The 21,424-nt window shown below is 35.4% G+C and overlaps 1 protein-coding gene across 13 annotated transcripts in view; it reads left to right on the top strand.

Moving 5' to 3' along the window:
• The window catches only part of Tanc2 (tetratricopeptide repeat, ankyrin repeat and coiled-coil containing 2), a 326,078-nt gene that overhangs the window by 194,715 nt on the left and 109,939 nt on the right, over positions 1 to 21,424 (top strand). For all 13 annotated transcript variants that reach the window (XM_028865155.2, XM_028865161.2, XM_028865160.2 and 10 more), the window contains one exon: positions 10,196 to 10,321. In XM_028865155.2, the coding sequence (XP_028720988.1) occupies positions 10,196 to 10,321 (126 nt within the window). The remainder of the gene's footprint in view (positions 1 to 10,195; positions 10,322 to 21,424) is intronic.

The following is a 21,424-nucleotide window of genomic DNA, read 5'->3' as shown; positions in this document are numbered from 1 at the left end:
TATAAGGTCTTGGGTTCAATTCCCAGTATTGCAACAAAAAAGAATTTCAGTTTGAGGTTTTAGCTTTTAAAGCTTGAATTTTAATAACCATTATTTAATCAAAGAATATTTTGGTACAGTTTGAATATCAGAAATCATCATCCATTGTTTGAAGGGATAACAAACAAGCCAACAAGAAACACAGCTTCTTCTTTCTCTCCATTCATATTTTCACAAAACTCTTGTCTTAGTATAGAAGACCAGGTACTTTCATTTCCCAATTCAAATGCTACCAGCAGGCTCAGTCATAAAAGGATGGTATAGGAAGATAAGTAACTGAAATACTAAGTCATTTTTTTCCTCAGTAACTACACGGGAGTGATGTCAGGGATATTTTTAATACAGCTATGTTGCTATTTAATAAATCATACCAGGAGTTTTACAGAAATAGCCATTTTGACATTTTCAAAATGTGTCATCATCTGCACTTTGTCCAGACTATAAAATAAAAATTATATTTGTCTTTCCCTCTCTACAAATTAATTCCTGGACACAAATATTTCATGATAAGGAATAATAAAACATTTATTGTCATTAGACTTACTTTCCAGGGATATTATTACTTCTGCAGCCAGTTGTGGTGGTACCCACCTATAGTTGCAGTGTTCTGAAGATACAGACAAAAGAGTCAGTAATTGAAGGCCAGTCTCAGCTACATAGTAAGTTCCAGACCAGCATGAGGTACAAACACAAGACTATTGCAAAACAAACAATGAAATGGTTCATTATGTTGGTGCTGGCTTCTTGCCACTCATTTCCCTTCCTACCTGTTCTTTTGGTTCTGACCTCTGGGAAATAAATCATCATCATCTGTTATCAGGTATAATGATGAAGGAATGGCTCATCTAGAAGATTTTTCACCTTTATATAGTGACAGCAATTTTTCTCTCTTAGGTCCCTCTAAATAAATCATATTGATTCTCATTTAGTTACAGTGCCTCTCATTACAGCCAGTTGCGTATATCACCTACCCCGCTTCATGTTGGCCTGTGGAAGTTGGTATTAGGGAACTGAAACATGTTTGTTTTCTGCTACTGCTTTTTTCCTGAGTGATAAACTTGTAATTCTGACCTTGAAGTTTTTTGTCTTCTTCCATCATCCAGATTCACTAAGTATGAGATCCTTCACAGTCTATGGTTATGAAATACCACATACAATCATAGCTACAAAATTAGAAGGAATGGCATTGCCAAGCATTGATGGGGATGTTATACAACTAAAATCACTGTACATTTATGATGAGAGTATGTTATACATTGGTATTATTAAAGCTAAATATATATTACCTAAAACCTAGTGATTATACTCAGAATGTCTGTGAAAAATAAGTGTTCACAAACAATATTGCTTACTGGTTGAAGGACAGTCAGTTTATTTCTGTTAATAGTGCTGCTTTGACCATGTGTGTGAGTCTGTAGACATACATGTTTTCATTTCTCTTAGATAGGTACTTAGGAGTATACTTGTCATTCATATGTTAGATTTTGTATTTAACTTTTTAAGAACCTGCCATACTATTTTACAAAGTATACAAAATGGCTGTGCCATTTTACATTCCTAACTAGCAATGTACTAGGGTTCCTGTCTCTCTACATCTTTTCCACAATTGGCATTTGTTTTACCTTTATTATTGTAATTAATGAATGTAAGGTGATAATTTGATTATGGATTTAATTTGCATTATGCAAATGATTAATAATACTGAGCTTATTTTATGTACTTACTAGTACTTAATCATTTTCCTTAGTGAAATCTCTACTCAGAACTTTGGTACAGCTTTTGATTGAATTGTCTGCCCTCTTACCGAATTTTAAATATATATTTTTTTTCCTGACTATAGACCTGTGTTTGCAAATATTTTTCCCACTTGGTTGATCATCTTTTAATTTTGTATTGATATATTGTAAAGCACCAAAGTTTGAATTTTGTTTAAGACTATCAAAATTATTGGTGGACATTGATCTTAGTCATATCTTTTCATCATTTTAATTGCATGTGCATTGTTTATATTATACATTATAATACTAGTTTCTCTGTATCATTTGAGTTTGTTTTAATTCAAGTTTGGAGAATATTTCCTTCCTCTACATACTTTGTGTCTCCCTTTCCCTTTCCTTCTCCCCAATCTTAAAACAAAATTACATTATCCTTAATCATTATGCCAGGAGATCACAACAGGGTCATTTTTAAGTCTTTCTAGCTAGCAGAACACCTATCTGATCAGACATCTTTAAAGGAAAATGAAGGTCTAATGTCTCAGCTAGGATGAGCACTACTCTTGCCTAGTTAGATCCACAGAACCCACTTGGTAAAGGGAGAAAACCAACTGTCAAAAGGTGGCACACATAATAAACCACTCAATAAACAAGTGGGTAAAATTAGAGGAAAAAAAAAAAACATGAATGTACCATTAGAGGCCAGCTAGGATGACCCTAAAGAATTGGGATCTTACACTCTTGGAATAGTATATATGGCAGTGCTGAACAAAATACTTTATCAGGTAATTTTTACAATCAGTGTTGGTTGTATTACAAACAGGTTTACTATTACTTAGAGGGCAAATCAGCAGTCAGACAATGGTTTGTTTTAGATTGTTTTCTGTCTCTGGAAACCATGGTTTTAGTCTGCTCCCACAGAGACAGGAAAGTGAGCTGTGAACCAAATGAGTCATTTTCAAACATTCAATGGACTGTAAATTTAAAATGTTTCCAGAATGTGAGGAAATAAAGTTACTTTCATAGGGAATTACCCTGCTAAGTATATAATGTATAAGAATCTGATAAAACCACAAAATCTGGTAGCTTAAATAATATATCAAAATCAATTTTAGGTTAATTTCTTTAACTCAGGAGAGTCCCATCTTTACATTTTACCTCTGTCTATATACATACATATTTTCATAATCTTTTTAATATGTACATAGAAATGGTCCCGCAAACTGAGGAAGGTACACCTCCTTGATAATCAAGAATCATTGAGAAGCTGGGTGTAGTAGCACATACCTTTAATTCCAGCACTCAGAAAGCAGAGGCAGGTGGCTCTCTGAATTAGACACTAACCACGCCTACAGAGACAGTTCAAGGACAACCAGGGCTACACAGAGAAACCTTGTCTCATAAAATAAAAAAAGTAGAGGGCCTGGAGAGATGGCTCAGAGGTTAAGAGCGCTGACTGCTCTTCCAGAGGTCCTGAGTTCAATTCCCAGCAACCACATGGTGGCTCATAACCATCTATAAGGAGATGTGGTGCCCTCTTCTGCTGGGCAGAACATTGTATACATAATATATAAATAAATCTTAAAAAAAAAAAGTAAAAAAAGTAACTGAGGTTTTCAAATAGGAAAAAAATCAAGTATATTTATTCTTCTTTCTTTTATAAAATCAAGTATATTTATTCTTTGTTTTATCAAAATTTTCAGTTTGCATACAAAAAGTAGGCTTCATTTTATTTTCATATATCATTGTACTTTGCCCATACTCATTCCTTATGAGCCTCCCTCGTCCCTACTTAGCAATGGTGTCATGTGATCCCCAGAAATGGTCTCCTTCCTACTTTCATATAAAATATTTTTAATCAAGATTCTACATACAGGAGAAAATGTGCAGCATTTGTCCCTCCCCTCTTTTCTTCTCGTTGCCCATATGCTTGTTCAGTTTTCTTAAATGTAGCCCAGGCATCATGTAAAGGGATATGGATGTTAGAAATAAAAGACTGGTCAAATACAACCTTTAAACGTCCCTTCTTTCTTAAACTTAATATGAGTAATACAGAGAGCTCAAATAATGTTGAATAACAGTGTGAACAGCTACATTGACTGCTGGGTGTGCTGACTCACCTATAAAACTAGCACTTGGGAGGCTAATGCAGTTTAATGGTCAGTTTGCAACCAGACTGGGAGACACACTTAGCAAAGCACTATCTTTACCAAAAAAAAAAAAGTTAAAATACCATTTGTGTCACTTTTAAAATTTCGAGAAATAATTTCTTAAGTGAGTCTTGCTATGTTAGGTATTTCTGCCTACTTAGGGAAGAAAATCACCCTCTTTTGCCTGAGTCCCATGATGGTACACACCTGTAGTCCCAGAACTTGGAAGTGGGAAAGTGGGGAGTAGAAGCAAGAAACAAGACCATGTCCTCAGTTACCTAGTGAGTTTGATGCTGACCTTGTCTCAAAAAAGAAAGAAAATCCTAAGTGAAAGAAAAACAAAATTATTCTGTGAGACAGAGACCCTGTTTGGAGTTTTAGAACACTTTTACTTGCAGGGACAGTAGTCAGCACATATGCAAATGTTTAAAGTTCCTAAAATAATCATCTGTATTTTATCAACTGCATTATAAATATAAATATATTGGTCAAGCAGATTTAGCTGTATAGTTTTAGAAACATGACAAACATAAATTAAGAGGATAAATGTGCTGATTACAAGCTCCAGGTTCTCCATCAAGGATAGTACTGTTTGCTAAAGGCATAAAAACTTTCACCTTGATGAACTAGGGATTATAGCTAGAGGGAGAGCACTTGTCTCTTGAGTGGTGAAATGACTGAGGCTAACTTATGACAGCCGGCAGCTTGGGTTTTTCCTGAAGTTTCTCAGTTTTCTAAATACAAATTTAGATTTCATATACCTTTAAATTAAAATTCTAAACAATGAAATTTTTAAACTCTGAGTTCTGTGGCGTGCATAATTTGAATTGCTATTGTATATTTGTTTTTAAGCTTTGTGTTGGAAGGAAGTGACTATTGTAGATTTGTGGTTGCATGGCTGGAATTATCAGCTGGCTGTCTATGGTCATCTTTGCTGTTTTAAAATGAGATTGGCAATGAACTGGAGGTATGTGGGAAGCAGGAGGTGTTTGCAGCAGCTGTCGTCTGTGCTTTGTGTGGGAAAGAGGGTTCTGTTGGAAAAACACAAACTCCATTAAAAATATAATCTCTCTCCATCCACTTGTTAGTTCTTGGAGCAGCACAGTTTTCTAAGAAAAGATCTTAAGCAGGTAAATGCAGATTGGGAATCTACGGGAACATAAATGAATCTAATTAGAAACTATAATGAAGATCTTATAGAAAATCAAAAGGGTTTTTCAGCAGTCAAAATAATGACTTTATTAGTATAAATATAGGAAAGTGGCTTCTGCCTAAGAGTAGGAAACAGAAGTGTCCTTCCAACCTCCCTGTTCTAGCTCAGCAAGAGTGATGGCTGTAATCCTATGGTTTGTTTGCATTAGTGGCAGCTGACATAAGAAGAAAACTAAATGGGCTTCTACAATCAGTATGGAGTTGGTTCTGAAATGCTCTCTACCAAATGTTGTTTCCTGGGTTGTTTTTTGTTTTCTGCCCAGAATGTATTTAAACTGTATTCACTTTTTTAAAAATGCTTTTATTTGTTAAATGGTTTACGAGTATATGGTCTTCAGCTATTTCAATCTAATAAAAATCTAATTTAAAATAAGTTTTCTCTCTTTTTCCTATTCCCTCTTCTCTACTAAAAACAAAATTTTAAAATGACAGGATTTATTGACTTCTTTTTAGATTTTTTTCCTTTTACTTAAAATATTTTATTGCATATTTGTTTTTCTATTCCCTCATTTCACTTGAATTTATATAATTATCTTATATATTTGCCAAGTGTTCACTAAACATTATGATACTAATTTAACCTGCCATAATTATCTCAAAAATATTTGCCTGTACAGTTTCAAAGTAAGAGTGGCGTTATGACATGGGAATATATTGGTCCCTACCAAGCTCTCAAGAGTCTTTGTAGAGGATGATGGTATTATTGTTATAGTTATCTTCAAAATTGCCCCATAAGAACAATGTTAATTTGCTTGTTGATTTTTTAAGCATACCTGAAACTCAAGATGAAGATATAGATACAAAGATGAAGGTACAGATATAAATGTATAATATTCAATCATTGCACAGGTGTTTATTGATCATGAACAGGCACTGTTCAAAGCACTTAACTATAATCCATTAGGAAACAAAAGATTCTATCATCATGAAGCTTACTTTCTAGTTGGAAAAAATAAACATATAAGTAATTTACATAATATGATAGATGATATTCTGTCAAAAAAAGTAAAAGCAGCATCAGCATTGTCTGAAAAAAGATCTGTACATCACCAGGCCAAGCATATTTTTAGTAGTGTCAAGTAGTAAAGCAAAGGTGATGGGATTGAGGAGATAGTCAACAGATCACTAAATGTAAGTAAGCCTACACTGAGCATTATGTTCAGGACATTAATGTCATTGTCTGAAGAGATAGGATGATCAAAATTAAATCAGATCTTACCACTTGCTCTAAACAACCTAGTAAATAAGTAGTATAGAGACACATGCCTATAAATGCAAGCAGTTAAGAGTGGAGGCAAAAAGATCAGGAGTTCAAAGCCACCCTCAGCTTAGTAAATTGAGGTCAACTTGGGCTCATGATTTGACTGGGAGATCACTCAGTGAAGCAGAAAAAGTATAACCAGAGCATGTTTTGACAAAGGGAGAGGTTTGATTACTACAGCTTTATAGGGTATTTTGAAGTCAGGTAATATAATATCTTCTGTGAAGAATTTTGATAGGGATTCAGTGAGTCTATAGATCACTTTTAATAGTATGGACGTTTGTTTTTCTCTAGTGAAGTATTTTATTAATTTGTATGATTTGATGGTTTTAAGCACAACTACATTTAACACATTTAAATTTTAGCAAGATGAACATATTTGACTTCTAGCACATAATGCATGCTACATCCCTTTCACAGGGTCTTCAGATAATCAAATGAAAAAGATTCCTTAGTTTTGTAAGCAGTGTGATTAAAGCAGGCACTAATCATGTATACAAGGCTTTTGTGATAAAATTATTTAGGATGCAAGAGCCTGTTACCTCCTATCCCATTATGAAAGCCCACTGGCACAAGGCCTAGAATTTCTAAAAAGCTGGATGGGAAAACTGCTCACTATCCTGAAATCCCTGAAAGAAAGAGTCAGGCAAGTGACATATTCAATACCTCCATAGCTCTTAGAAAAATAAGCACTTATCCCTAACATGCAATACTGCAGGTTCAAGTTAAACTTATCTGTTAACAGCAGTCTGCTGTTTCCTGCTCCAAGATGAAATGAAGCAACTCTTCTGATTATGAAGAGAAACCTGTATGAGGCAAAAGAAAGATTGGCACACTGCACAGTCGCCTCTCAATCCACTTGATCCCACTTGTATCAATAATTTCAGCTTCGTTTTACTCCAGGATTAATGTATCATTTTCATTCATTTTTTTTCATTCTGCTTTTGTAAAAGCAGTGTTTTGAGATGGACATTTGATCTTCATTGTTTTTTGTCAATTCTTTACTTTTGTGGAAAAAGCTTGATAAGCTTGATAACTTTTAAACATAGTAGATTCCATAACTTTATATTGGTTGCTTTCATTTGCTTAATTTTTTGCATATAAAGACATTGTTTTCATCAGTAGTAAGAGTCTCGGGCTCATGTTCATTCCCCAATGGAGATATGACATTATCTTTTCTGCCTTTACTTATCATTCACCAAGGAACTGTTGTCTCTGCATCTAGGTCATCATACTGCCAGGCTGGTTATGACTCAGATGATGTTATCTGAAAAAAGTCTCCAGAAAAAAAAAAAAAGGCTCCCCTCCCCATCAACAGAAGTCCACCTTACATTCAGGCTGAACTATCACATTCTTTTTTTTTTTTTTTTTTTTTTTTTTTTGATTTTTCGAGACAGGGTTTCTCTGCGTAGCTTTGCGCCTTTCCTGGGACTCACTTGGTAGCCCAGGCTGGCCTCGAACTCACAGAGATCCGCCTGCCTCTGCCTCCCGAGTGCTGGGATTAAAGGCGTGCGCCACCACCGCCCGGCTGAACTATCACATTCTTAAAATATAAATTACAAATAAATACAAAGTATACAATGCATACATACAAAAAAGGCATACCTTCACATCTTGTCACAAAGGAAAAGCATTTCCCCTACTCTAGGAGAAAGACTTGCTTATACACACTGAGATGGAATCTCTTACTTGATAATATAAAAGCTATCACCAGGAGAATTCCTTGCAGGGTCATTAAGCCATTTCCTTTGCTCTGAAGCTCCTATAGTAGTTATTAAGATACTTAAGTCACCTATAAAAAAATTTCAAGAGAACCACACATTACAATCTTTTTTCTTTTAAAGTTACTGGATATAGAAAGTACGGACATTTTTATCAATTCTTCTAATGTATGAGCACAGAATGTCCTTCCAATTTTAGGAGGTCCTTTTTCATTTTTTTTTTTTCTTAATTTTGTTTTTCAAGATAGGGTTTCTATGTGTAGCTTTGGTGCTTTTCCTGGAACTCGCTCTGTAGCCCAGACTGGCCTCGAACTCATGGAGATCCACCTGCCTCTGCCTTCCGAGTACTGGGATTAAAGATGTGGGCCAACACTGCCTAGCCCATTTTTGTTTCTTTTATTGTTAATTTCTCATTTTAGAGCTCTTTTACCTCTTTGGTTATTAAATTTATTACTCGATGTTTCACTTATTGTTTTTGAGCCTATTATAAATTAGAATTTTTTTATTCCTTTTTTTTTTTTTTTTAGAATATTTGCTATCAGTGCATAAAAACACTTGAAGTTTTTTATGTATGAGATCGTGTTGTCGACAGCTCCTGGGCCAGCCAAGGATAGTGAGGCCTTATCTTTAAAAAAAAAAAGCATGGCAAAAGTATTATTAAGACTGTGTTGACATTTTTATTGCCAATTTTGTAGTTTTTACTGAGTGAATAAATTAACGAACAAATTAGTAAGTATTATCCCCCAAGTCCAGTCACCATGAACAACTTGCCTGTGGTCTACTATATTTTCTATCTGTGGGCTTGTTTCCTTAAGATGAGAAAATTCTAGGCTGTTTTCTCTACCCCTTTTGCTTCCTCTTTTGCTCATTTATAATCAGGTGTCAGATGAGGTGATATATACTACTGATAGTAAAAGGTCTTGTAAAGCTTTCAAGGCAAACCACCATGTCATCTCTCTTAGTTTGGTTTCCATTGCTGTAATAAAGCACCATGACAAAAAGCAAATTGAGGAGGAAAGAGTTTAATTTATCTTTACAACTCTTAGGTCACACTCCATTACTAAGGGAAGTCAAAGCAGGAATTGAAGGTAGGAACTGAAGCAGAAGCCATGGAGAAATGCACTTACTGGCTTGCTTTTCATAGCATGCTCAGTTTATTTTCTTATACAGCTCCCCGCTAGAGCCACCTGCCCAGGGATGGTACCATCCACAATGGGCTAGGTTGTCACACATCAATCATTAATCAAGAAAATGCTCTACAGGTTTGCCTATAAGCAATCTCATGAGGATATTTTCTCAACTGAGGTTCCTCTTCCCAAATAACTCAAGCTTGTGTCAAGCCGACAGAAAACTAACTAGCACACCACCTTCTATAGAGCTCACATGTAATAGAGTTTCTTATATAGAAAGTACTCTGTAGTAAATTTGTGGCAAAACATTTGAGACCCAGCAGTCATGAAAATATAATCCTCGGGCTATCTTCTCTTCTGCCATATTCATGCCAATCATCAGTAATAAGTTGGTAACTGTTTTCATGCAATAAGATCAATACTCTGGTATTCTGTCCAAGTTGAAGCACTCATATAAAACAAGGTTTCATTTCCCCGTTACTTTTAGTAGAAATCTGTCTGTTTTTTCAGCAACATCAAGAAATTTCCCTTTGTTTCTTTTATTGTAATTTTCATGATTCAGACATTTAAAAGTTGCATTTTATATTAGACTAGACACTTATTTTCAAATACTAATTTGTTTGTACTGTTATCTACAACTTAATGAGGTGATAATTTTAGGCATTTCTAGTTTGTTTCTGTTCTCTATTTGAATAGGAAATATATTTCTCTGTTAATGTCATAGAACCTCTTGGCAAGTGACAGATCATGATGTTCTATCTTAAAGAATCAAGTAGAAGGAAATTTAAGTTTTTCTTTAATTACTTGGTTTTTTAAAGGCATAGAATAAGTGAATTCTATTCTGTTGAAGGGTGTATTTTCTGCTGGTGTAAGCTTTGATTCAAAGATGTGGAAGATAGCAACTAGATTTTTTTTTTTAAGTTTTCTAAACTTACGTATGGTAACTATATTTTTTCTGTCTTGTTAGCCACCAGCTCTGCCCACTTGGAGGATCTTGCTTACCTGGATGAGCAGAGACATACTCCTTTAAGAACTTCTCTTCGAATGCCAAGACAGAGTATGGGTGGTGTTCGTACACAGCAGGATCTAAGAGGTCAGAACACAGAGGGCTGGAGGGGTGCCTGAGAACAAATGAAAGTGAACAGTTTTTAAGTCCTTTTTCTCCGATCCCCAAACTTGATCTTCCTTTTAAGAAGTGAGATCTACTTAATATGTAACTAGATAGTTCCACAAATAGATTATACTCATAGAAACGTTGTCATTATTGAAAAAACCAGATGGAAAGAGCTGGTAGTGGTGGAGGAAACAACCTTCTTAAGGTCCTGGATTTCAGAGGTAACTGTTGACCAACTTCAGTCCTAGCTGTATTGCAGGTAAACTGTTTAGTGATCTGTATTTTACTATAGAATTTTTCTCTTTTCTTTTCTAATGACCATTTCTAGTAACATGTAATACATTTATTTTCTTGGTGTTTCAGACAGTGCTGGCAACATCTAACAAACATCCTTTCACTCACTTCTGCACTCTATTAGTTACTTTTCTCATTTTTACAGCAGAATACACAGCATCTTAAGAATGGAAGAGCTTATTGTAGCTCACAGTTGGAGGGTATAGTTCATCATAGCAGGAAAGTTGTGTCAGCAGGAACACAGGCAACTGTCACACTGCATCAGGAAGCAGAGAAACATGAATGGCAGTGCCAAAACTCACACTCTTCTTTTCATTCAGTCCAGGCCCCCAAGCCATGGGATGGTCCTGTCCACGTTCAGGGTGGGTCTTCTCTCCTCAGTTAAACCTTTCTGGAAATATCTTCATGGACATTCCTCAAAGGTGTGTTTCTGTGGTGATTCTAAATCCATTCAAGTTGATATCATGAATATTAACTGTTACAGGAACCTATTCCTCTACCTTCTCTGTGGCAATGTACATGCTATAAAAGAAATGCAGTCTTTTCTTTCATTTTATTATGAAAATAATCTCATTGAGAAGACTGTTCTGCTCTCTGTGCCTCTTTGCTCAGAACGAACCCTCTCTGGTAGAATTTGTTTGTTGTTTTGTCTTTTGAGACAGGATTTCTGTGTGTATTTTTGTTCCCTGTCCTGGATCTCATTCTGTAGACCACCAAGCTGGCCTCAAACTCACAAAGATCCACCTGGCTCTACCTCCCGAGTGTTGGGATTAAAGGCGTGTGCCACCACCGCCTGGCCAGATAGCTTTTAACAAATAATAGCATGCCTCTGATATCTAGCAATCGATAGCTCAGGCATTTTTTTTATTTTATAGCTTATTTTCATATTTCTTTTGCTCTCCTCTTTTGCCCTATGTCCTATCCTAAGCAGCCTTACACATGCATTTCTCATACAGGAAAGAATTTACTCATGCCTACTGCCCATTCTGGGAACCATTTTCTTCATGGCTTTTCAATAATGGCTAAGCAAATGGGAGCATAAATGATTGATTGCATTACTATATTGCAATATGTTACCATAGTCACATTAACAGTAGTTAATAATCTCTTAGTTTGGTTCCTAATCTTTCTCCATAATATTTGTCATTTTTATAGTTTACCATATACTAGTTGCTTAGTATATTCAGTTTTGTATTACCCCTCTAGAAAAAGCAATTATGGACTAGCAAGTCAAAATGGCTCAGCAGATTAAGGGCACTTACCACCAAGCCTGACAACCTGAGATTGATTCCTGAGACCCACATGTTGGAGGAAGAGCTGACTCTCAAAAGTTGTGCTCTGGCCTCTACATATCCATTAACACACTAAATAAATAAATAAGTCTAAAAAACTGTTTTTCAAAAAGAAAATGGAATTATGTCAAGCACTACTTTACGATGTTCATACCCAAAGCTTGAATAAATTTAATAAGAAGAATAATTTGTTTGTTCCAGGACTACAATGCACAGGAATATTAAATAAAATTAAACACAAGTGCTGATCTGTCTAGACCTTCCAGTTTATTTGCGGATCTTCCACATTGACATCACCTTGTATTCCAATACTGAAAAACATAACAGTGTTTCATTTTCTAATCACAGTTGTATACTACATAGAAAAAGATGACAAATTTCAGCTCTTTTAATTTAGGGTCTTAATATTGAGTCCTACTGTTATTTGATATCACATACATGCCTCTGGTATCTAAAGGCTTAATAAGATTTTGGTGATATAAGGTCATATCAATTCTTATGAAGTTGATATTTGCACACAAATATCAGTTATTTCTTGATTATAACGAAGTTTTTTTCATTACATTGAGCTTCAGTCTGATCATTCAAATAATAAAAGTACATCCAAAGATTTTCTCAAAGTATACCTACTTTTTACAAAGCCTGAAAATGTGTTTATAATGATGCTAATTTTATAATCCTTGCAAAAAAATTTACATTAATACTCAAGCTGGATCTTTCCCGTTAGTGAAGATGCTATGTTCGTGTTTCAGTCTCCTCAGATTGGCTGTTTCTCAAGAGGTTTCTACTGGGCAGTCTAAAAGGTTAGAACATGCTTTCTAGATGAGTGTATTGATCCAAAAGAAATAGGGTGTTTATTTAATAGTTTGGCCTTCTAAAATTAGCATACCCTAATTCAGGTAGAGCCTCTGAAGAATAATGAAGTCTCAAAAAGTAACATGTTATCTTGATTACTGTTTACAAAGAAGTTGAATTGCTTATGATATGAAATAAAGAACATTAATGGGAAAAGAAAGCCAACTTGGACAGACTATAGACCTTCTTAGTAAGCCTTTATAATTTACAATTATTATATCTAAAACTTTTCACTTCCTTTTAGGTACATAGCCAGATTGTTTTCCTGACATCATTTTCAAAAGCTGATTACATTGCGTTTCATAATTTCATTTAAAAACATACAATTACAGTCAGATTTCAATTTGAAATCCACTTTTCCTGATTATAGTTGAATAAAACTACCTTGTTCCCTAAAAACCAATAAAATGATTGGAAATGATTTTAGTATTATATATTTCTAGAGACCAGTGAGATGGCACAGCAGGTCAAGGCCCTTACCCTCAGGCCTGATGACCTGAGTTCAGTCCTGGAAACCCACAGATGGAAGGAGAGAACTAACTCCTACAAGCTGTCCTCTGACCTCCACCCCACTCAGTGTGGCACAAACATACACAAATAACTAAATGTAAAAAAAAAAAAAAAAAAAAAAAAAAAAAAAAAAAAAAAAAAACCAAACTGAATATATTTCTAGCTTAGAATACATGTGTATGTGTTTGCATTTTAAAGTATTATCGAGTTTTATGAAATAGCTTTTGGTGTGGTTTGGTTTGGTTTAGCTGTTCTGGAAACTGAACCTAGAGCTTTACACATTGCCATGAGCTTTCTGCCACTGGACTACATTCCCAGTCCTATGAAATAGGGTTTTGTTATGTGTGAGTGTGGGTGTATGTACACATGTATGGCAGGTGCTAACTAAGGCCAGCAAAGGGTTTCAGATCCCCTAGAGCCGAAGTTACTGGAGATTCTGAGCTGCTTACTGTGGGTGCTCAGTACTGAAGTCCAGTCCTCTGTAAGATTAGCAAACAGTCTTAACCACTGAGCCATCTCTCCAGCCTTGAAATAGTTTTTTTAGTCACAGTTCTAGTTTTATATGATGCTAAGTCTTTAAAGTTATATACTATGCAGCTACAGAGTATCCAGTGGTAATTAATTTTATTGTCTAACTGATTTCAAGTATAAAGACGGCCTGAAATATGTCCACTGAGTATAGTCTGTAGGACTATACTTTTACATTATTGAGGATTCTAAAAAGCTTTTATTTATATGACTTGAGGTAGTATTTACCATATTATAAACTAATATGTCAGATACTATTTTTAGCTATTAAATATAATAGTAGGTTTTTTAAGTAATAGAGATTATTAAAATGTCTATATATCCAGGGCTGGAAAGATGGCTTAGGGGCTAAGAGCACTTTACTGCTCTTACAGAAACACAAGTTTGTTTCCCAGCACCCACATGATGGCTCACAATCATCCTTACCTCCAGTTCAGGGAACCCACTACCCTCTTTTAACCACTGCAGGTATCAGGCGTACACATGGTGTGCATATATATATACATGCAGGCAAAAAACAAAGCCCTCATGCACATGAAATAAATGTTTCTCATTTTATAAATAACATGATTTGTTACATGTTAACATCAAGAAGGTATAAAATTCCACTGTACAATTAATTGTGAAAAATTAACTCAGTAAAAGGAAAGTAACATCTTAGTTTCATGAGAACAGCTTCAGTTTTAAGGACACCAAACATATCTTGGAAACCCTCAAGGGTCCCCAGACTCTTTAATAAGCAGTTTAGAGAATATCATTGTAGTTGAAGATGAGTGTTAGGTCTCAAGGATTATATAGTCTGTTTATAGAAATGCAAAAGAGGGAATATTTTGAGAGATTTTAAGTGTTAGAAGTTGTTTATGAGCATGGTTTATGAATAGAGTTTATTTAAAAATTACCTTAGCAGTAACTAAATTGTTTAATCATAATAGTAGTTATGTTTTGACTACTGACGCAAAAGTTATTATGGTAATCCTGAGCTAGAATTTTTGGATCTTCAAGTCACATATTTTAACATTGGCTTCATTAGTGAAAAGCCCTTTTGTTTTTCAATACAGCTGTTCTGACCAACTGTTCTACCAAAATTGATGTTTCCAGAAACTCAGCCCAACCATAGAGAGAAGGAAGTTACACAAGTACAGTCAAGGGTCCCTTTGCAGCAAGGTGGTAGATCCCTAGCAAGCGCCTATTTAAAAGCTTAAACTCTTTTTAGGTTTTTTGAGACAGGGTTTCTCTGTGTAGCTTTGCGCCTTTCCTAGATCTCACTCTGTAGACCAGGCTGGCCTTGAACTCACAGAGGTCTGCCTGCCTCTGCCTTCCGAGTGCTGGGATTAAAGGCGTGTGCCACCACCGCCCAGCCCCTAAAAGCTTAAACTCAAATTTTGAAGTAGTCATAAAAGGTGATATTCTAGTGCAGAGTATATATAACTACAAGCCTCCCCTTAAAACCTGTCTTTAAAGAATAGTACATTTAGTTAACTTTATGAAACTTTTAACTGAAAGTTTTATAATTACTTAAGAGTTCTGTTTTTTTTTTATTTAGTCACCATGTATTAATATAGGGTTATGCTAAAAATACACTGAAATATCTTACTTTATTTTGACCACCTTAATGAAGTAAGTCTTTCATGCCACAGAAAAAACAGAAACTATGTTTGCTATCTGTTGAAAGGAAAAAAGATATAATTTTGCAGATAGAAGTAATACATCTTATAATAGAACATCAAAAGGGAACCAGAGAATTAAGTGCACAATATAAATTCTAGCATAGTGACTTCAGATAATAGTAGCTACTTGTGGTAAATTAATAAAAATTTTTTAGAGATAAGACTCTCACCTGCCTGTTGTTAAATTATAATCATATAATTTTGCTTGAAGAGATTACATGTTTCTAATTAAAACTTCATTTCTCAGTACATGTTGGTTTCCCTGGGTCCTTTACTGAATCTCATTGCATAAATACATTTACAGACTTTCTGTTTAGATAATTGCTGCTTTGGTAGACACTAGGATAGAGGGTATGTGTGCAAATGTTTACCTGGTTCATTAGCACAGTTTTGTAAACCTGGCCCTGGAACAGTTAACTTGGCTTTGAGTTCCTGCTTTCCAAGCAGTAAGTTTAGTTTTCATGAAATAAAATCAACACATCACAGCATGTATAAGTCCCTTACATTTCTGAAACAATGAATTCTTTATGAAGCTGACTAAGATGCATGTCATAAAGCTAAATGCTATTGCACTAGCCCACTGAGTCATGTAGCCCTGGGGTTGCTTAGTCATCCGAGCTGATTATTGCCTAACTGGCTAGCACATTTACAGTCCCATCAATAGTTTTATCACTATTCATTGTTTTTATAAGCAATATTAAATATCCTTCTTAAGTAAATTCAAAAGCTAGAGAAAGCTTACATTCATCAAAATGCAAAGTACCTATTAAGATAGTAGGCTGTATGTTCTAGTTACATGAGATTGCTCCCTTTTCCCACAGCCAGCTCTTCTGCAGGGTGCCTTAAAAATTGAAAATTAACTATTTAAACTGAATTTCTTTGAACATCTGATAAAAACTAGACTGTGTCATGATTTTTTTAATTTTTATTGCATTTTATTTCTTCTGTTAGGATAAGGAAGTTGCACATGTGCTGTAGCATGCATGTGGAGATCAGAGGACAACTTGAAGGAGTAGCTTCTCCCCTTCCACTGTCTGTGTCCTGGGGAGCAAGCTCAGGCCGTCAGGCTTAGCAGCATGTACCTTCACCCACTGAGGTGTCCGGCTGTCCTCAGGATTTGTTCTGTTTTGTTTGTTTTAACTAATCACTAAGTTATAGCTGCTCTTCGTACACACCGATCCTGTTTTTATATAAACCAGTCTTACTTGGTAAATTACTAAATCTTACAGTTAGAAAACCCAAATAAGAGCTAATGCTTAAGAAGTTTTCGTACTAGACTGCAGGAGGAAAATAACCTTTGAGAAAGATTTTACACCACATCATCTTATAAGAGATGTTTTCAACTGAATTAAACTTCAAGGATCAGCTTCACATTAAGATTCATATCATTTTTCCAAAGTATAAAACAATCAATTGAAGTAACTATAATGTCAGTAAATTCACTTGGCTAATGTCTTTCCAAAACATTTTCTAATTCCTTAAAATGATTAAATTTTATGTGTAAAATATTTTTATGGAATAATTTCCCAAGATACTAATAAAATTACAGAACTGGAAATTTCGTTTGTGAGGCTATAGCCATTTCATTAATAAACGTTTACCTAGACGTGTTTACTTTTAAATTTTAAGTAATTAAAATAACTAGTTTTGATATATCCAAAAATAAATATATCTCATTTCCAATACCAGCAATCTAATAACACAAAACTCAAACTGTGTTGACATAGTTATATAATTATGTTCTCAAATGCTTCTCATTTTTAAGGCATTACTTTTTATATTTTCTATATATATTGAGGTACTAATTTTGATGAAGTACTTAAAAAGTAGTAATCATTCCAGGACTTGGGTTTTTCTTGTTTCTTTTATTGTTCTCTGAAGAGCCTTGTCCTCTTCCTGAAGATTCCAATCAAGAGTGATTCTAGATTGGTTTTTAAACAAATACTTTCCTATAAGACCGATGTCTTATATGTCTTATAGGAATATAAGGATATAGCTCAGGGTATAGAGATACAGCTCAGTTGGTAGAGTGCCTACCCAGCATGCCCTGGGTGTGATTCCTAGCACCACATAAACAGAGGCAGGAGGATCAGAGGTTTAGGGTCATCCTTAGCTATGTAGTGATACACAATTCCTTGTCTTTAAAAAACTGGTAACACTGTGACCATTAATGATCTTTATGATGCAGTAGGAAGAAATCCTAGATAAGTCCCAAGTGTTTATCTTAGAAGACCAAAATACATGGTGATACTTTACTAACTATGGAGACAAATGGAAAAACAAGAATAGATTAAGGAAATTAGATAATCTTGGTGAAATTTCTTAACTTTGTGATTCCTATTAAATATCCAAGTAGATGACTTGTTTTTCCCCAAGTAGTGGATATTGAACCTAGTGTGCAAGTCAAGCCACCCAGCTCTAGCTGCAACCCTGAAGCACTTTTTATTTTAAGAGAGGGTCTCATTAAGTTGTCAGGCCAGCATGAAACTCACTCACTAGCCCAGGAAAGCCTTGAAGGGGTAATCCTCCTGTCTTAGCCTTCCAGAATATCTGGAACTACAGGCCTACACCACCTTGCACAGCTACACAGATAATAGTCATGAATTGTGGGAAATGTTGCACAGGAGTTTAGAGTTGAGGTCTAGAATAGAAACATAAGCCTGGAAGCCATCATCTCTTAAAAAAGCTGTGGCACACTTCAGTCTGTCACGTTGAGATTGGGGTGGGAGGACAGTAATATATAAACCAAGGGTTTTAGTATTTTAGAGGTGACCATAAAGGAAGACCCATCAAGAGTTAGGGATCGATTTAACAGTGTGAAATTCTAACAGTGATTATAGATAAAGACTGAAAATAAATTACTTACTTAATGGAAAGGTATCAGTGACAAAAACCAGAATAATTCCAGTACAGTAACATGGGTTGAAGGCAGGCTCTGAGTTATTACTGTGAAAGAATCTTGCTAATAGGATTCTTTGAAAAAAAAAAAAAAAAAGGGCCAGACAGTGATGGTGCACACCTTTAATCCTAGCACTTGGGAGGCAGAGATAGGTGGATCTCTGTGAGATCGAGGCCAGCCTGGTGTAGAAAGGGGAGTTGCAGGACAACCAAGGCTGTTACACAGACAAGCCCTGTCTCAATAAACAAAAACAAAATTAAAAAAAAAAAAAAGAAAAACTTGGGTGGTCAAAGAAAGAAAGGAGGGAGATAAAGCAGGAACTTCAAAGGGAAGAAGAAGGCCTGAAAAGAGCCAGTATGTTCTTGGTATCATTTTTGTTTTCTAAAATAAGTATCTGTGGGAGAGAGATGATTAAATGGTTCCACTAAATGTCCATTTGGGTCCATGATGTGGGAAAATAAAGTAATAAACAACTGCAATTACTCTTCATAGTGGTGCTGTTTACCTTACTTAAAGATGAGAAAACTAACAAATTGCTAATGTAAGGTCACGCAGATAGCAAGTAACAGATCCAAACTGAGGCACCTTAGTCTTGTGTCTACCATTTTACCCAATCTGCCATGTTTTCATGCTCATCCAAATGGTGTTTCTGCTTTATCAATTTATTTTTTAACAGAATTGATCTAGCATAAACATGTTTTTAGACCATTGTCTCTACACTATTTTTATAGGGTCTGATTCAAATTGTTTCACATCTTCAAAATTTCATTTCCTGAGATAAGAATACCTGCCTCCATTAGTTTTTTTCTAGAGAACCTAAAACAAACAAGGCTTGATTCTTGTCAATTAATCAGTCCTTGTGGAAACTCAGTAGACAAGTGATCCTCTACCTTGGTTAAATATTTTTCTCTGTGTGTCTTTTTTTTAAGCTTTATTCTGTGGACTGTATGTATGTGTGCACACAAATATCGGAGGATAACCTGTTGGAGTCAGTTCTCTTCTTCGACCACGAGGGTCCTAGAGATCAAACATCAGGCTTGGTAGCAAGTGTCTTTACCTGCTGAGCCATCTCTCTCCAGCCCTAAATAATTAAGAATAAATAAGCCAGAGCCAGTGTGTCATGGAACATGCACACCCACAATCTCACACACAAGCACGCATGCACACTTACATAATAATAATAAAGTTTTAAATAAGCCAGAGCCAGTGTGTCATGAACATGCACACCACAATCTCACACACAAGCACGCATGCACACTTACATAATAATAATAAAGTTTTAAATAAGCCAGAGCCAGTGTGTCATGGAACATGCACACCCACAATCTCACACACAAGCATACATGCACACTTACATAATAATAATAAAGTTTTAAAAAACTTTTTTTTAAAAAAGACTAACTAAACTGAGTGTAAGCACATTCACACCTATAATCCCAGGATTTGGGAGGCTGATGAAGGAGGATTGTAAATTCCGTGCCAGGCCTGATCTACCTAGAAAAACCCCATCTAAATAAATAAGCCGTGTGTGTGTGTGTGTGTGTGTGTGTGTGTGTGTGTGTGTGTGTGTGTGTTATTTGTTAGTAATGTCATATTTTGTTTGAAACATGTTTGTGTAGAGAATTGTATGCATGGCATGAACCCTAAGAATGAACCTGAAACTGTCTTTTGCTTTGAGGAACAGGGGTGCTTCCAGGCTAGGCTTTGTATTCATTCTAGAAGAATGGAAGCTAGTACAGCTGTGCTTGTTTGTGCCAGATCCTGTCTGTTGTGTACAGTCTTTCTTCTGCCAGTCCTATGACTGACTTGGTTTTCAATGACTCATGGTATTTTCCATGAATAAGTGCACTTTAGTCAAGCCATTTAGACAAGAGTCCTCCTTTTCCTTCTACCTCCTCTCCCCTATAGCTGTTTATAGTCTCATTGGATGAGCAGCTTTGTTGACTTCAATACATCTTGGGTTCATTTGGTTTTCTTTCTTTTTTTTTTAAAAAAAAGTCTACCCTTGCTTTTTCAAAAAGATGTTTTTTTCTATAAACCTAACTATATAATTATAATTAGTGACAAGCTCATAAGAGAACATTCCTAGAAATAGTTCATTCGTTGACACAAGTATAATTTATGTTGAAAAGATGCACACACTGACTGTGTCTGAAATGGTTTGGGAGAGGGTTATATTTATTTATTAATTTTGTGTGTGTGTGTGTGTGTGCGTGTGTGTGTGTGCGCGCGCGCGCATGTGGGCTTGTACATACACCATAGCATGTGCGTGCCTCTGGAAGCCAGTACAACTTGTGGAAATCAAGTTCTCTCCTACCATGTGGGTCCTTGGGGATTACACTCTGATCAGGCTTGATGGCAGGCATCTTTAGCCACTGAGCTATCCCACAAGCCCAAGGGAGTAGTTCTCATATCCCTTGAAAAAGTTTCTTTCCAAAGCTTATCTTATTTGAATACTTTGTTATAATGTTTTCTCTCCGTTATTTTATTAGGAAATTTTTTCAGCTATGTAAAGGGTTTTTAAAAATTAATAAGTGCTTATGTACCCACCACCTTGATTTTATTTTTTTTCATATATCTTTTCATCTACCCACATCATATTCAACTTGACTTTCTATGAGCATTTCAAAGTAAATTACAGATAGTATAGTTTGCTGGAACATTTTTTAAAGATGGGATGAGATGGTCTTCTACATTCTTGCTGCCCTGAGACTGCTGTCTGGTGCCTACAGTGGAAAAGCCACATATACTACTGAAGAGTAGTGAGTAAGTCTTCTTTCTCTCTTTGCGCCATTGTAGTTGCAATAGTAACTTCTCAGTGGAATATTTCAGTGGTTTCTACCATAGAAAAGCTCTTTAAGAGAAAGAAACATTCAGTTACGAATATTCGTTACTTCCCTGCCCCACAGTGCATTAAAATATGGGTACATTAAAAATATGGCTTTCTTTTAATGTCAGTCTGACAAAAGTCCTAAGTACTGAGGTACAGAAACTGTTTCTTGGCTGTTCTTGGTGCCTACAGTTGTTTTACCATATG

The sequence above is a fragment of the Peromyscus leucopus genome, chromosome 8b (assembly GCF_004664715.2).
Source record: "Peromyscus leucopus breed LL Stock chromosome 8b, UCI_PerLeu_2.1, whole genome shotgun sequence".
In the NCBI taxonomy this organism is placed as follows: domain Eukaryota; kingdom Metazoa; phylum Chordata; class Mammalia; order Rodentia; family Cricetidae; genus Peromyscus; species Peromyscus leucopus.
This window is presented reverse-complemented; position numbering and strand designations above follow the sequence as displayed.